Source organism: Mixophyes fleayi, chromosome 2, assembly GCF_038048845.1.
Source record: "Mixophyes fleayi isolate aMixFle1 chromosome 2, aMixFle1.hap1, whole genome shotgun sequence".
In the NCBI taxonomy this organism is placed as follows: domain Eukaryota; kingdom Metazoa; phylum Chordata; class Amphibia; order Anura; family Limnodynastidae; genus Mixophyes; species Mixophyes fleayi.
The window spans coordinates 215,507,506-215,525,851 of NC_134403.1; the positions used below are offsets into that span (position 1 = coordinate 215,507,506).

Sequence of the window (18,346 nt, forward strand, 5' to 3'; positions counted from 1 at the left end):
CACAAAGTGCCACAAACAACTCATTTCTATTAGATTCAAATATAAACTGCATGTGGAAAAAGGGTAAATGCTGTCAATTGAATATATTGGGTATATCAGAATAAAAAAGCATTGGTCAGAATTATATCTGGCATGTAGAAAATATCTGGTGGGACTATAAAATCAGAAAACATATTTTAGGACAAAGTCAAACATAACCATACAATTGTTCTGAATGAATAAACTGCAAAACATTATGGCACAGCTTTGGAAAAATCTATTCCCCATTAAACCCCTGCACAACACCCAATCCTATCTACATGACATTTTAGAAGTTTATATTTGATGGTCTAATTGTTACTTCCATTTGACCATGTCCATATCGAGCAGTAATTTTACCAATAACAAAACTACACTGAGTGACGGATGACTGAAGACTGACTTTCAAATGCTATGAAGACATACAATATAGTAATAGGTATATCAAAGTCTAAACAGTCCCTTCAAATGATTGGTAAATCGCTTACCTTTTATTTAACACCATGTTACCCAACTTCAAGTCTCTGTGTACAATGTTCTTCTGTGGAAAGAGGAGAAAGCACAATACCAGTTATCGGCAATAAAAATACAAGTAAAGTAAAAGTAACGCAAGTTGCTGCATAGATGACTGTCAAAATGATATGGTCACAAATGGTTTACACTTATTACTCTGGCTCGTTAAAAGTCATTATGATTTTTAAAACAAGTGGTGAATGCAGGAGTGAACAGTTTCAACAACATCAAAATAAGCAGGAGCAGATACCCTCCGGGAATGCACATGAGAGGGAGTGGGAGAGGGATCTGGGCCCTCCCCCGGAGGAGGACTGCTGGGAGACCATCAGGCTGAATGTGGCTTCTAGTTCCATCTCCACATTAAGGAAAATGCATACAAAGTCTACTACAGGTGGTATTTCACACCTGACAGGCTCGCAAAGATGTACCAGTCAGCCTCTCCCGATTGCTGGAGAAATTGTGGTCACCGAGGCACCTTCGTGCATATTTGGTGGTCATGCCCGGTTATCTCCTCCTTCTGGGACAGGATCTCGAGACTCCTTTCCTCCCTCCTCCAATGCCCTATCAGGAAGAACCCATGGTCCTTCCTACTCTGTTATCCTATACAAGACCTAGACACCCACTCCGCAAAACTTGCTTCGCATGTCCTGGCAGCCGCCAGATGTCTGATTGCTAAATTTTGGAAGCAAGCAAATCCCCCCCCCCGTATCTCTTCTCTTAGATCTTATATATGGTTCATTGCCAACATGGAAAAAATCACGTCGCTGCTGCGAGACAAAGAAGACAAATTTCATCAAATTTGGGCCCCCTGGCTTTATGCCTAAAATCCCCGCAGCTTTCTCTTCCTCCAAACAGTCTCTCCCTACACAACTCCAAATAACATCGACCCCCTTACTTCTTTAAAATACTCCCATGCAGATCTGACAGCGCTCCCTTCTGAAGGTGAACATGCTTTTCTTAAGTTTATCCTATGAGTCGACCATCTCCTCCCCCCCCCCCCCTTACCTACCCTACACCTCCTTCAATGCCTATTCCCTTTCCCTCCCACCCCTTACCCATTACCACTTTGTTATATTGCAATATATCTTACTGTTTTGTGAGTGACATTGCTGGATATCTACTCTGCTTTGTGATTATTTCAATCAATATGTTTGATGTCCAAAGTCTATGTCATTCATACTTTATTATGCAATAAAATTTTGAGTTAAAAAAAAATAAATAAGCAGGAGCAAATGGATGGTGGCCCTTGTTCCCTGAAATGTGTACCTTGTGTAGGGCTTCCACTACTCTGACAACATCATAGAATATGACCACAGTTTCTCTTTCCCCCAGCCGTTTCTCCTTGATAACATAATGCTGTAAATTAATTAAGTCAGCAGTCTTGTCGCTGAAATCATGGGCACAGAGGCAGTCCAGCACCAGGCATATGCGTTTCCGCATCTTCCTCACTAACTTGTTGGCGTCCATATCTTCAGCAATTTCACATGTCCGGTCCTAAAAAAATAGATGCGTGGGCCCATTAAAACAGAAGAGTTAGGACTTGCCAATAAGCACCACATAAAAGTAATTCACACTGCAACCTGGACAACAGATATTGCTGTTGTATTCATAACAGTTGCACTTTAGCTTCTAAGGGGGGTATTCAATTGAATGCGTGATCGCCGAAAATCGAGCGCTCTAAAAATATTACCGTTAACACGGTAATTACTCGCTGAATTTCAGCTCGTAGTTCCCTGAGCTGCGAGCTGAAATCCAGCGAGTAAATTACCGTATTAACGGTATTTACGCGCAATATTACCGTATTAACGGTAATATTTTTTGAGCGCGAGTATTTTAGTGATCTCGCTCACAATTGAATACCCCCCTAAGAGTCCTCCTCTGTTTTTATGTAGACATTATCCTATAGCAAAGTATCAGGGAAATGCTTTCATCCCAAATAAAAGCATTCAGAAAGCTCTCATTTGTATTCAAGCAAAATCAATCTTCATAATTAATATTTATGGCGCTTTAGATTTGAAATGCATAGAATTAAACTGGGCCTCATTCCAGATTGCAAGACAAAAGTAGGACATAACTATTTTCTCACCATATATATTACTTTTATTTTGATACAGGCAATTTAGTAATTATATATATATATATATATATATATATATATATATATATATATATACACACACACAAAAAAAAAAACTTAATAGGGTATCTTTCAACGTTTATAATTGTGTGGTATTGAGCTTAAATAATGGAACAATGGTTATAATTTTCCTAGCAAAACATTTTACGCTTCAGTGTGATTCCATTGAACAGCCTATCAAAATCTTCTCCCGCAATTATCTCCATTTTCTTTAGTTGTGACAAGTCACACATACCTTTTTGAAAAAAAAGTGGATGCACAATTCTGCAATCTCTATAGAAGTTTAGAAAAACCTATCAGTAAAATGAGCAAAGAGTAATGAAAAGGAAAAATTCAAACAATCCCAGAATACAACTGGAGTGCTTACTTAAAATACTGAATTGCTATTGGAAAATACTGCAGTACTCGACAGAACAGTTACATAAAACATGTGAAAATTAGACATTCAAAATTGTTACTAATTCGTTCACAATACAGTTCTTCTATAGTTCAAAATTTGCAATAAAATCTTAAACTTGCAGACTAAAAAAATAAAACCATTTAGTATTTTTAACATTTGCCCATGTAAACTGTGACTTCAAACTTTTTACAAATAAAAATTATAAAATAAAGCCAGGTATGCTCGAACATGGTCCAACTCATACATTTTATAACTTAATGTGAGATTTGAACACAAATGCACAGCTTAGCAGTTTATTTCCCTAGTTTTTCTCATCTGTGTTCAATAAATCTTCCTGTATAGTAAAATCAAAACCTGCACATATGTACAGTGTCCCAAATACAGATGCTGACAAAAAAAAAAATTGCCACATCATTGTATATATCTTTGGGTCCATGCCATTTATTCCTCGCTGCTCTCTCCTCATGATTTCTATGTACTATTTTAGGGCACATAAAAAAGATTGCTGCATTCGCCTGAATTTAAAGGTAAGTAGCATTAAGCCAAAGCCATATCTGAGAATCCAGTGTTTCATTCTCATTCAGGATGAGGCAACAAAAAGAATATCTAGATGGGGGATATTAGGTAGCAATGAGAAAAAAACCTCTGCAGTCAATATAAAGTTAGACTACAACCCACATAGCTCTAAATGTAGTTTAAAGTCAATCATAATAACCCACCAACTACATCAATTAAAACGCAACTCAGAAAGAGAATGAAATAATATATTTATTAAAAGAGCAGTTTCCCCCTTAGGCATGTATTCATGATTGGACATACACATGGGCCACACTAAAACCATTACCGTTGTTACGGTAGTTCTAACGCCGGCTTTTTGCTCGCATCTCCCTGAGCAGCGAGCAGAAAGCCAGGTTATTACCGTAACAACGGTAATATCTATAACGCGGTGGTACTTCGGGGAAACTGAATTCCCCCAATGTAATCTGTTAACACCAATATATAATCTTAATAAAAAAATAAAAAAAACACAGAGTATGCTGTTAGACAATGCATTACCTGAAAGAGACCATGATGATGGACCACTCCATCTTGATTGTGCAGGAGGGATAAAAGAGAATATTCAGTGTGCAATAGCATTTTGCCTTGTCTCTCCTCTTGCGCCTCCCCTACTTTGTTTGGTCTTTCCTCCAAGCTCAGGATCTGATGGATCAGAGAGAACCTTTTATCACTCTTGCTAAAAGAAGGTCACATTTGAAATATTTACTGTAAAAAAAATGCATGATATTGTCAAAACTGAGCACAGTATGCTGATTAAATGATAAACTACAATCATGTCTGCTGAAGGTAATTCCAATCTTGAAAATAATATTTCCACATTTGGACATGTCCTATAATAGGGGGAATCCTTATTAGGCTAGACAACCTGAGAATTAACTAGAACCAACCACTCCGCAGCATGCTGGCCCTGCTCCATGGTGAGTCACTCTGCTGTTGGTGGCGCCTTTGATGGTTCTAATGCCGATTCAGATCACATGACATTAGCAAGAGGGAGTGAGATAGACAGTACAGGACTGAGGAGACAAGGTTATACTCACACAGCATGAAAATTTTACAAAATCGTGGGTCTGAGAAGTCTGACAAGGGAAAAAAAAAAAGCCTGGATCCTAAGATTAGAAACATTATCTATTATGTGTCAGTAATACTTTTGAAGACATTTCTAAAGGTGGAAATTTCCATCAAGTTCTAGACTACTATACTTTCTCTCTTGTTAAAATAACAAGGTACGAATAAACTGCAGGGAGCTGGGCTACACTAAAAAAAAAAAAAAAAAGAAACATATATTGTAGCCTTCCTGTAGGATACTGAAAGAAAATATGAACACAGACTTATTTTTTTCCGCATTAGATGCAAGTTGTCTATAATGTAGAATACACAAAGGGTAGTCAAAAGTATGGTTTAATATCAAGAGTGAAAGAAAAGCTCACCTTGAGCTGGTAAAAGTCATCTGTGCCATCCTTTCGTGCCAAACATTGCACTATACTGGGCACTGGAGAATTCCCTAAACGTGGACCTAGCGGGAAAGAAAAGTGAAACTGGATCCTTAAATATATAGATGTTGTGAAATAGCATCATTTGTCTGAGCAAGAGCAGAACATGGCCCATGCAAACTTTTGCTTCTTTATTCCGTCTCCATTCATATATATGCATTAAAATGAAAAACAATATCGCTAAGGGAGACAAACTAGTGCACTGTATGTGTATTTTAACTTGACTAGATTGAAAGTCTTTTTGCTGCAAAACTATATATGAAAAGAGATAAACACCATGCAGAACGGTTGGTTAAGTCTTTGAATACTAGGCAAACAACTTCTGAAACAGAATACTTACGACTATTTATAGGGCACAGTTATCTATATATGTTCCCATTTCCACTATGAGACAAGGACACAACCTGTGCACAGTGTTAGATGCATTACTTTCCTCAAGTTTAATTAGAGAGCATACCTGCTGCATTTTATTACTACAATATCTATCCTGGTTACATATTAACATTGCTGCCATATCTACTGATCCAAACATCCTCTCAGAGCTAATTTGTGAACCTACTGGAATAGGAAAAAACGAAGAAAAACCTTACTTAACGATTATCTAAAAAAGAAAATATATATCGGAGAAGGAATTCAATAAGCCACAGAGAGCCTCCGAATGGTCGCAAAGGCACTCCAATGCGATGTAACATTGAATTGTCAATTAGCTGCAATTTTCAGCACATTTTCAGGTACTACGATACCTCAACATCGCAGATTTCTCCTTGCACCATCGCAGCAGAGTGCCTTTCCGACCGGTCGAGACATTTTGCGGCTAATTGAATACCCACCTAACATTATAAATGTTGACATTACAAAGTTAATTATTTACTTTCTACACCTTGCATTTCTTGTACTGTATTGTTAGGGGTGCCAATGACCACAATTCTAAAGATTTAACTCTACCTACATAAAAATTGAAAATAAATCCGGCAAAAGATCGATGGGCACCTGAATCTGGGTGTATGGCAAAATATATATCTTATCCTTTCTTGTTTTTACCTTACAACTACCTAGTGCAAATGTCATGGCTGCAGCGCTGGACATGGCTACCCCTTGGTTACTAAGAGAAAACTGGTCATCCTGCATTTGGTTGTAAAATACATTGTTGCCCCACAACCTCATTCACTCTACAACACTGCATCTTTTTCCCAAATAAATGAAATGCAATTGCCCAATACTATATGAAGATAAAAGCAATGTTAATATGTGAGCTGTATAGGTATTATTTTTACGAGGCGGATACATTTATCCAAAGCTAAATTGTTAAGTTCTGTTACACTGTGTTCTGATTTTAGAGTCATGGAAATTTTAAAGTGACTTTCAGAAGTGCATGATAAATATCAGAGAAAAGGTGCTCAGTTCAAGCAATCAGAAGACTGATGTAACTATCTGGAACCAAAAAAATGTTCTGAGCATGTCATGATTTTTTTCTTATTTCATTTATTTAGTGTTAGTAGTTAGTTTCCATTTGCTGAATAACCTAGTAGTGTTATTACTGGGTAATTCAGCCAATGGAAAAGAAAGAAAGAAAAAAAAAAAAGAAAATCGTAGCAGCAGTTACGACTTAAGTTATGAGCCAGTGTGATGGAAATACAGCTTGTTTATACATGAAAAAACAAAGTTTGCCTTTTAATCCTTCAATCAAGGTTGCTTTAACAGTTAACACAAATGTGTATTTAAAAAAACAAACAAAAAAATTCATATTGGAGCGATAAACTCCTCTGTGTGGGTTATTCTCAGGAGCCACACCAAATCCAGCGATTTAACACTTTTATAGTGGAGTACAGAAAAAAAATTCTGTTTAATATGTCCGATTGCACTGTAAGAATGATTGTGGCATAACCCTAGCTGTATAAAATGCATTATGGTCACCTGACTACACTTTGATAAACTGTTATATGATACAAAGCAGGATATTAAAACAGAGGATTCAACTTACCCAGAATGAATGGTCCTGCTCTCTTGGCATTACTTCCCGAGATACTGGTGCAAAGTGCCTTGGGTCTGGCAGAGGTCTCACCAGAAACCCTTTCAGATGCTCTTCTCTTCATTCTCTATCTGGAAAGGGAAAGGATAAGAGAAACGGATGTATGGGGTGAAATGCTGCTTAATCATTCACGTGTGACTTTTTCCCAACACAGTTTCTCCACCTACTGATTTTACAGTCAGATCCTGAACAGACACTTCTCCATCTGCCTTCGCAAGAAAATGCACAGAAGGATATCGTACACAACGGAAACATTAATAGGTCATCTGTGTTTTAGAAAGAATTAACCATTTTCAGATATAAAATCGTTCTGAAAACAATACAAAAAAATGCATCTGTTCATATATCCAAAATATATCCTTGCGACATCCAAGAAAAACCTTGAGGACTTATACACTGCTAGGCTGAAAAAGCATACCTCCTAAATTGCTTTCATGAAATCAGAAGTTGGTATTCTGTTCTATTTACAATTAAAAGCATTCTAGCCAAAAAAAACACTGATGTATTAAAATGTTCATTAAAGTGATTTCCAAGATGTGTATTTCTCATTTTAATGATGAGAGCAAGTAAAGGGTGACCGTTGCAGAATTCAAGAGCATACAAAAAGGCAAATTTCACTATAGTCTGCAATGCTGATCTTTAAAACAGGTAATAGAAATATAAACCAAGTCAATCTTTTAGATAAACTGACGACATTATTACATAACTGAGCTTGTTTTATTAAGCTCCAGAATTAGTGCTAGCGTAATAGGTTACCGAGAGAATTTGCCACAGAGGACATCTATGTAACCTATTTATTACCAACCTTAGAGAATAATATTGCTATTCACATATGTTGCATCACATAAGTGGCAAGAGAACTGATCTACACACAACACCAAACTCATGCAGCTATCTTTACTCATCCCTCAAGTATTATTTATTTCAGCCACGTGAAGATAGTGGGATAGTGTCTCTAACGGCCTGTAACAGTTGTCACAATATTACATTTTTCAAGCAGTGATGTGTTCAGAAGAATAAGATCAAGGAATCAACATGTTGCTAAATTTCTCATTAATTAATAAGTGTAGTGCATTTTCAATATATAATATCAAAAGATTAACATAAATGATTGATCAAATGTATTCTGCCTCCATAACCAAAAACCACACAGTACACCCAGCTGACACATTTGGTCATTTCACATCAAATTACAAATGACTCCTTGACACCAACGATTACTCTACCTACTCAAAACTGACTATACTGTTACTAGGCCGGTTGAAAACATTTTGGTCAGCGATTGCATTGAAGTATATACGAGGTCACATGAGAATCAAAATGTATACGCTCCATTTAATCTGGTCGTTATGCCAGTGCTGAATAAATTAAATGAGCCTGCTGATGCCAAATTGGAAGTCCTATCTATTCATGTGAATGGATGCAAACCTTCTCTGGCTCATTAAAAGATCCTACTGGCTCCTAGGTTTAACTTATTTTTAACATTAATTTGTCCACTCCTGCGTGAAGTCCAATGGTCCTGTGTTTAGCAAGATAGGCCACAGATCTGCTTGTTTGATTATTATACAGATTGATAGGATTGTTCTTATCAAAGGCTAACATTGTCTTAATTAATAAGGTCCAATCACAGAGGAACTGAATAAGTTATTTTGACAAGAGATTATGATCCAAGACCACCCACTTGATGAAATATTAACACATATTGGGATAACTACATGCTAAACAGTCAATGAAGTCATTTTATTTTTTGTTTAATCTATTTTTATATGCAAAGCAGTTTGCGAATATCACCCCCCCACACACACCCCCGTTACATGCAGGCATTTTACACCTTTATACAGTTTGATGAAAACTGTGGCTCCCTATAACCAGCCAGGAATAATACGAATTGATGAGGATTGTGCAAATCAGTGTGGTGGTGAAGAAAAGATAATATGGCACTCACCTTCTAAATATTACCAGGAAAATGAGAAACGCTGTGTGTAAAGTAAAGAGTCTGTGTTTATAGGAGCATTTATTGTTGAACAAAGCCCCTTTGTACATTCAGAGGTGCGTGGGAACAATTTTCCATGCAAACTAGCTTCCAGGCAGCCATGAGGCAAAATGTCCAAGTCTCCCCCAGAAAACTGTTGTTTTCAATATGGAAAACAGTGTCTCCTACAAACATGCATGTCAGACTAGTACTATGGAGTCTGCAAACAAGCAGCAATTTTTCTTTGATGAAGTACATCCCACGCACACTTAATTCTTTTACTAAATTATACACACTCATTAAACATAGGTAATAAGAGGTTTTAAACACATTTACACAGCAATTTGCAACTGTGTATGTAGCTTTCTACTTATTGTGACCCTAAATGTCTTCTGCAAAGTCAGTTTAAATGTACAACAAACTTTACTAACGCTGTGGTGTTTTGTGGTACAATAAAAGTTTAATGAAAAAGTTGCACTAGCAATGTATTTGGCATACAAACCTCAAAATAAAGTATTATATTATGCAGAACTAGCAGTGGTTATACAATGCAGAGACAATAGCCTCTGTGTGTCGTCATACTCTGCATCACTATTTCTTCTAGCTAATTCCAACAGTCTGTGAGATCTCTGAAAACATTTAGATACAACAATAATAGAGTGCTGTTGTGTTGTTTTGTAGTTTTGATTACAGTAAATGCGAGATGGACAAGTGCAAATAGGTAAGACGACTAAATGAAAAGGAGAAAAATACCCCAACTGAATGCACAACTATTTAGAGAGAAGGGAATATATTGTTTCACTTTTTTTTTTATAACCAAAGCATCGTTTAGAGGTAGCTATACCCAGGGTTTGTCAATCCCACTAATAGTACTACTAACATTTTATTGCACTTTATTGTAATAAATATATATATACATCTTGAACCTGCCTCCTGTATAAAATTGTAGGTCCAAATCTTGCAATTTTTGCCAACACCTACAGCAAAACTAAATACTGTTATGTTTATGGGAGGAGATGAGTAAACATAGAAGGTTGGACTGTCATCACACACACTCCCACCAACAACTCAGAAACATGTGTTGCAGATTTTCATAGATCATAATAACAAAATAAAGACGTATAATTTATTTGGTTGTGAAATCTTAATCCTATTTTGATTTATCTGTGTTGCCACCCAGATGCTAAAAGAAAAAAAAAAAAAGTGTGTTTTAACTTTGGTTCCTTATGGAAAAATATTTTTCCCCTGGCACGCTAATCAGCTTCATCTGGCAAGGCAAGAAGACAGGTAGCATGAACTTTAAATGTTGCATCAAATAAAGTAGCTGAGTCATTATTAAATACCCGTGTCACATCCACTGAACTAGACATCAAACTATAGATCGAATTATATCAAACATAAATTATCCTACGGAAAAGGGATTCCATGTTATTAAAAAAAATAAAAAATAATGAGTTAAGCCATGTTTAAAAACAAAACATAACATTGAGTGTTTACACTGAGCGATAGCCTTTACTATGAATACTTGGCATACTTAGCGATTCCTAGTAACTATATGTATTATATAAAAACCTGTGTTTATAAATCACTCATGTTTTTCAAACACTTACTGATCAATAATAAATTGTAATTAAGGCTGCTGTATAACAAATGCATCTATACTGACATTAGGGACACATGAAATAACCTGCATTCAAGACAGCCTACACAGACTAGTGAAAGCTGACTATGAATTAAATATACACCATCCATTAACCGATCACAAAAGTGGAACCGATATGGAATATCTTGTCACCTTTATATTGAACATTCAACAGTAATAGACATGTTACATGATTGTTACAGCATAATAGTTTCTTATAAAGACACCTTTTTAAATGCCTACATGAGATTAGCCATGTTCTCCGCAGGTATAAATATTGATCTTAATTAAGGAAAATTTCAACAACCCATGAACATGCATGCATACTCTGCTCCTGTAAAAATTAATCTACTCCAAGCTTTATGGGTTTGAGCATAACTCTGAAAAGGTGCATGGTGGAAAACACAAAAATGTTCACAAAGTCCAGTCTACTTCCACTTTAAGATCACCCCCTTCATTCATTTCAACTTTTCATTTTTATTTCTGCCAAAATATATTTCAGCTTAGCCTCATTTATATGCTGAATTGATTTCACGTGACCATTTTTTGTGGTTGAAGTGTGCCAAGAAATGCACCCTCCATTTACACTTATGTAGGAAAGTGCAAAATGCACCCAATTAAGAGTATTGGGACAAGACCTGATCTCTGACACCTCTGAGCCCCTTTGCTGGGAGAAAAAGGCTATGCACCAAAAAGGCAAGGACGTTACCTATAAATGCACCCTTTCCATCCCCTTCTCTCATCTGAACACACTCATACCAAAACACAAAACAATTTTTTTACAGATGCACTTAATCACCACTTTGTCAATGCCATGAGAGGAGCTTTGGCAAACTTTTGCATCTCTGCAAACTCATGTGCTTTGTGTAAAACAAGGTGTAACTGTGGAAAAGTAGGCATGAGACATCATAAAAGAGCATTTTTGTCTGCGGTTCATAAATGAGCCTTATTGTCACTGAACGATCATTGTCACAGTATCAAAAGCCCCTTATCCCTAATTCTATTAGGCTTACTGTAGAACCTCCTTCCATGGTTCCTATATCAATCATACAAACTAAAAGGTCACAACTCAAAGAACTAGATTCTTCCATAAGAGAAAGTTGTTTTATTCCTGAAGAACTAAATTCTACAAAATATTTTGGGGGCTTGTCTACATAGACAGGCCACACCAACTACTAGTTTGACTATTCTTGAAAGGACACACTGACTGTTTGCTCTTTCAGCCAGTGGTCCCAGCACAATTTTTCTGTGAAGTAAAACGTATCCTCTTAATATTTTTATGGGGTACTCCATTATCAATGTTGGCACCACAAAACTCCACAGCGCCAGTCAGTTAGTTACAAAGCATAAAAATATAAGAAAGTGCAGATGCAGGACAGAACTGTAAACATATACATAGATTATACATTTTCTTAAAAAAACCAAAACAGAAATTAAATAAATCTTATGTAAACTCAAATACGACATCAGCCTGGCCAGAAATTATGCCGTAGTTCTTAGGTTTCTTCGTCATTCGATAAGTTTTTTTATTTTTAAGATTTTTCCAGATTAGCACATTATTTAAATATATATTATTGTAGCCAGTGAAACATAACTATACAGAGCACTCTTGCTGCCAAATATTGCGCAAAACCAAGATCACTTTTTTTGCAGCATGTTTGCCTCCCACATTACACTTCACTGTGCAGTCAAAATATACCCTTATTGCAGTGCCATAGTGTGGTTATATTTACACTATTTCAGACTCAGATAAAGTTGCACACGAAGTCCCAAGTTTTACACCAACATCTCATTATTACTGGCAGATTTCAACCTCGCAGCAGGTGACAATTGGCTCTTTTCCAGCACCATCACTATGTATCTGGGGGGAGGTGGGGGACATCAGTGGCACTGCCCAGGTGAGGTGTTGTGGCCCATGAGACTGTTGACAGGACAGGCTCATAGATAATGTTATGCATAGTGCTCTTTTTAAGGGGTATACCCGCTAGAACCCTTAGTAACACAGTGGCTGCACCAAGCAAGAGATGCACTTCAAGTTTCCACAGCTCTGGAGCGCATTGCTTAGGTTTGACTCTCCAGATGATCAGTCTCATGTGTACAACAACACAAGAGACTGATCTGGGTACAAGGGATGCCTGTACACAAATTAATGCAATCTCCGTTATTTTCTAGCCTACTAATGTAAAATACAAATCCATTATATGCAAAATGTAGACTTAACCTCATGTATCAAACTCCCACTTTCCCATACATTGTAAAGCTGGGTACACACTACATAGTTTTCATCCAATAATCGGCTAAATCAGCCGACATACGACCTCTCGTTCAAAAGTCGGGTCAGTGTGTGCAGTGACACGATGGTCGAAAGTCTGCCCAAATGGACGATTGTCGCCTCATTTGGTTGGTCATACCGTTTAATATTTTCGTTCCAATCTCATTTCCGTTGTGTAGTGTGTATAAACTTCCGACCGATCCACAACAGTGAGTATGAAATTACAGTCATTGCTCAGGACAACATGGCTGTAAAAAGTCGCTAAAGGGACGTCCGCTCTTCCCTTTATCGTCCTAAACAAGGCAAGTGTGTATGCAGTCCATGGACCGAGCGATCGGAACATCGATCGCATGTAAAATCGCTCGGCATAAAAAGTTGGGTCGAAATTTCTGTAGTTCTGTAGTGTGCTTTAGCTGGGCCTTCTCACCTCTGTCTGTTTTACCCAGTTTGTTTATTAGTTTACTGTGTTTGTCCCCAATTGTAAAGCCAAAGGGAATATGTTGGCGCACTATAAATAAATGATAGGTCAAGCTGTAATACTAGCAATTTTGTGTCTAAGGTACTAGGAAAATGCTGTGAACAGCATTCTGACAGTGTGAGAATATTGCTGTGAGAAAATGCTTCCCAATGGAAAACTATGCAAACTAATGAGCGCATGTCACAATGCGTGATTAAACTGCTTATTTTAAGTCAGTTTCTTTCCAGCTACAAAACCTGTACAAGGCCAAGAGGAAGGGGATATTCATGTGGAATTTAAATACAGCTGACATAAAAATAAAGCTTTGTAACTTATGCTGTAACACTTTTTTCAGTTACCCATAAAACTGACACATTCACTTTGGCTTTTTGACACAAAATTGTCTTGACACACAGGTCAGAACCCATGACATACATATTTTTAGCACAAAGATTAACAAAATAGGTTGTTGTTTTTTTTTAAAAAAAAGAAACAAAACCTCACAACAAACACTATGTTGTGAAGGCAAAAAAATAAGTACAGTACTATGCAACTGTAGGAATATTTCTCAAATCATTTTGTCACCAATGAAAAGCAAGAGCTGCTTTATCAGAAATTGTGAAGTTGCGCTTACAACACAGTCTTTAGGACAAATAAATGATGCAAACACTATATTTGTAACTTACTTGTCTTCATATTTAGACAACTAAATTGTGTAACATTTCACTTCTAACTACTGCATTGATCCACACACCTGGGAAGCAACAAGCCCCTTACAAAAGCTTGAATGTAATTAATATGGCATTTTACTATACCATTGTGGAGTATGCAACTGGCACCCAATGATTTCATTAGGTGCTAAAAGTGAGGAAATGGATGAAATATGCTAACATACAAAGATATCTTCCTTAAACCCACTGTAAACCAAAATCATAGTTCAGTTGCTAAGTATATATACTGGTAATGGCTTTTATGAAAGTTTGACAGATTATTTTCAGAAATATTAGAATGCATCCATTCTGTCTAGGTAACCCCTTGTTGTTGCCATTCATAAATAATACAACACAATCCCCATTTGGTTGCCCAAACACGTACAGGTCGTTGTTTCCAAAACAAAGAGCCGGATTAATGGCAACCTACATCCGAGCTCTACACAGCGCGGTATCCCGGGGGCAGATTACGTGGAGATAAATAAACCCTTTCGTCACACCGATTACGACCCTCATTACCCCACTACAGCCCGCCTCTCACCTGCACACCCAGACTATCCTTCCTTCTCCTCCACCTGCAGCCATTTATTACCTCATCTTATTCAGTGTCCTCCCTCCCTAGCACATCGCCCCACCCAAAACATTGTGGACCCTCACCTCGGTGTGCAGCTACCCGGGCTTCCAAAGGCCCGGTTCATGCCCCGGGGTGTGCGCGAAGACCGAGATACAGCGGGAGGCCTCCGCCGCTTACCAACCCCGGCTCTCCATCGCTGCGCACTTGACAACGGAAATTACGCATTACCCTACGCAACACGAGCGACCAATCACAGCTTGTGTAACAGTTTTCCACAAACCTTCCCAGCGAAACAGAGTTCATCCCATTGGTTAGTACTATCACAGTTGTCGTGTACTGCAACCGTACCTCCACTCTTAGGAGTAATGACGTCATCCTGAAGCGGCTGCCCTCTCATTTGTTGCTGGTGGTGAATGGAGGCGGCTCTGATTGGTTGTGGACAAGAATAATTTAAAGCTCCTTTAACAGAATTGTTGCATTTGATTCACAAGCGAAGGGATTGTAGAGAGAACAGCATTACATATATAAATAGTGGTATCGTAGTTACTCATTTAATATTTTAATATGGTAAATATTAATAACTACATCCATTAAAATAAATTATATTTGTGAAATAATGTGCAGTACCCCAATAAATACAAACTAAAACAAAAATAAAAATTCAGTGTTACCCGCTGTCTTACAACTTAGATGCATGCTTAATGGATTAATAGCAAATGCAGCAGGCATGTATTGTCACTCATATTCATCCCTATGCAGCTTGTGTAGGGATCATACGTATGCCCAAGAAATCTATATCTCGGAATGCTTATTTTCCTAACATTCGAACTCCTGCTGCACCTGGAATAACATGATTGATATCACTTTTTTGTAAGAGAGGTTTTAACTAGCCCATACTTGCCAACCTTTTCTCATTAGCTTCAGGGAGATCCTGGGGGAGGTGGGAGCGCAGGGGTGGGGCTTGACGAATCGCATCATTTTGGCCCCACCCCCTAAACAGTTGTCACAATTTTGGCCAATTACAGCAGGGAGCTAAGATGACACAATATTGGCATCATTAAGCCCCGCCCCTGCCTCTTATCTATTGTAGTGGCGGGGACCGGGAGGTTGCCCTGCTCTCCCCGGGGCATGGAAGGTCTCCCAGAAACGCAGGAGTCTCCCGGATGTTCTGGGAGAGTAGACAACTATGCGTTAAAAAAAAGAAGCTAATGAATCTCTAGAGACTGAAGTGTCTTTTACATTTCTGTCTCCATTACTGAAGTCATGTTGTCTTCCCTGTCAGTCTTTGATTAAATCTTGGTCTCCATGAAAATGTCCATCTCCATAGGCACCAACACATGGACATAGGACACAATTTCTGAACTGTGTCATCATGCCACAGATGGCGAAGCCAACCACGTCTTGTACTGGCTCAGCATCAGGGAGAATGCCAGACTCTTCAGGGAGTGAGGGAGATCACTCCTATTTCAGGGAGTCTCCCTGACATTCAGGGAGAGTTGGCAAGTATGAACTAGCCTATGAAATGAGCAGTAATTAAATACAGTGCAATTCTATCTTATCAGTAGAGCACAGTATAATGGCTAATCTGCAATGTTTAGATCATTCTAGAACCCCTATGGTGACTAGAATGCAGACCATTGTCTTGAGCCCATTATACATTGCAAACTCCAATCTGATATGCAATATATCTTGAAGACACCAGCATCTGATGTTTAGTAAACATGTATTTCCAAATTTATGGTTGTTAGTGGACAATGTAGATCCCAATCCCTGATGGTTTTTAGAGAATACAATCAATCCTTTGTGGCTAGTGGACAATGTGGTAACCACCCTGTGCCTACTTCCGACCCACATACCTGAGGCCAGCTCTGCCATTTGTCTGTGGTGGAAGTTCCAGGGACTCATAAGTAGGGACCCAGAAAGGGGGAGGTGGGTACTAAGTTTTTTTTTTTTTTGTATTTCATTTCAATTGGAGATTTTATTCTGATCTGGCGGGAGGAGGTGTGGCTGCCTGCCACTGGCCACAGTAGTTGCCAAAGTAGTCATTGGGGCCAGTTCCAATACTACTCTCTGTGTAGTGTATTTTCCTGTTCCGTGACAGTGACAAGAGTGCAGAGCTGTAACTTAGAATTCTAGCGCCTGGGGCGAGAAAGACAAATGCCGCCCCCCCAAGCCCTCAATTTTAACCAAATTAACCTAAAATATTCCTAAATTGTGCCCCCCTTCAGCGTTGAGCCCTGGGCGGTCGCCCCTGTCGCACAGCCCTAGTTACGGCCCTGCAAGAGTGGGCCACGGAACTCTGGATCTTGCGAGATAAGCCAGAGTGTCATAGCCCACACTGTAAGTGCTTTGATGCACACTGACTCTGCATGAAGCGTGACAATCTCCTGCGTCTGTCCATGCAGTGGAGAACATAATGTAATAAACTTGTGGCTGATGGTTGCAGGCTGGCAGCATAATGTGGTGGGGGTTGGCAGCATCACGGGCCTGCGGGTGGCATTGGCAGCATGATTTGGTGGTTTGTGGCAATGGCAGCATGATGTGGCTGGGGGTGGCAGTCTGGCAGCATTATGTGGGCATGACTGGGGATGGCAGCTTTTTGTGGCTGGGGGTGGCGTGATGTGGCTGGTGAGGGAATGATATGGCTGGGTTGGCATGATGTGGCTAGAGAAGGACATGAGTTGGTTAGGGAGGTCATGGTTCTGCTGAAGAAGGCATGATGTCTGTATTGTTTGATGGTAACAATTATGCTCTCTGTATTGCATGTCAGTCACAAGGATATTAAATACTACTCAGTTGGAGCTGGTAGATGTTGTATTTATGACTTAAAAAAATGTCCTATATTTTATTGGCTATATACGTACAGATTTTGTCAAGGCCCATTCTCTGTTGCTGGTGCATTGGTAGAAGAGCCTGGGCCTCTATATTGTGTTTACCATCCGGGGCAAAAGCTGTCAGACCTGCCCCACTTGTTATTCAGCAGCCGCAGATCTTCACACTGAAATCGGAAGTGTAAATTGCATCCCCTAATTTACACAGTATTTTGAGTGGCATAGATCTTTAGAATAATGTGCAAATTGCACAAGCACACCCCTTTATCTGCCTTAAGGGCCGGCATGCACAGCGCCTTGTAAATCACATGATAATAAATTAAAAAAATGTAAAAATGAAAAAAAAAATTTTTTTTACCTCCAAACAGCACACAGGTTGGTTATGCTGTTTGGGAGTGGGAGAGGGTGCACAACTTTTTTTTACAATTTAAGTTATTTTTACTTGTTTTTTTCTTACACCGCGGTATCTTGATCCAGCTGAAAACACCCACAAAAGGTACGTCTCCTATAGACCTATCTGCGTTTGCTTTCAACTCAAAATAGCATGTAAAGTGCTAATCTACACGCCTTTACAAGTGCTAATCTTGCACGCCTATACATTGCTAGGCTCACCCACTACCTCCTCCGTTCCACCTCTCTAAGCGCAGAGAGGTGCAATCGGGATATCCATCTCATTCGGATCTTTGGCCAAAAGTGCTTTTTGCGCTGAATAGAAGGACTTGCGTCCGACTATAAAATCAGGC

At 38.6% G+C, this 18,346-nt stretch overlaps 1 protein-coding gene across 1 annotated transcript in view; it reads right to left on the reverse strand.

Moving 5' to 3' along the window:
* Positions 1–14,976, reverse strand: part of STK40 (serine/threonine kinase 40) — a 29,693-nt gene extending 14,717 nt beyond the window's left edge. The window contains exons 1-6 of the mRNA XM_075195438.1: positions 14,856–14,976; positions 7,098–7,216; positions 5,054–5,139; positions 4,125–4,268; positions 1,798–2,025; positions 507–559 (exon numbers count right to left, since the gene is read on the reverse strand). Of these exons, the coding sequence (XP_075051539.1) occupies positions 507–559; positions 1,798–2,025; positions 4,125–4,268; positions 5,054–5,139; positions 7,098–7,209 (623 nt within the window). The 5' untranslated portion in view covers positions 7,210–7,216; positions 14,856–14,976. The remainder of the gene's footprint in view (positions 1–506; positions 560–1,797; positions 2,026–4,124; positions 4,269–5,053; positions 5,140–7,097; positions 7,217–14,855) is intronic.
* Positions 14,977–18,346: the final 3,370 nt, after the last annotated feature.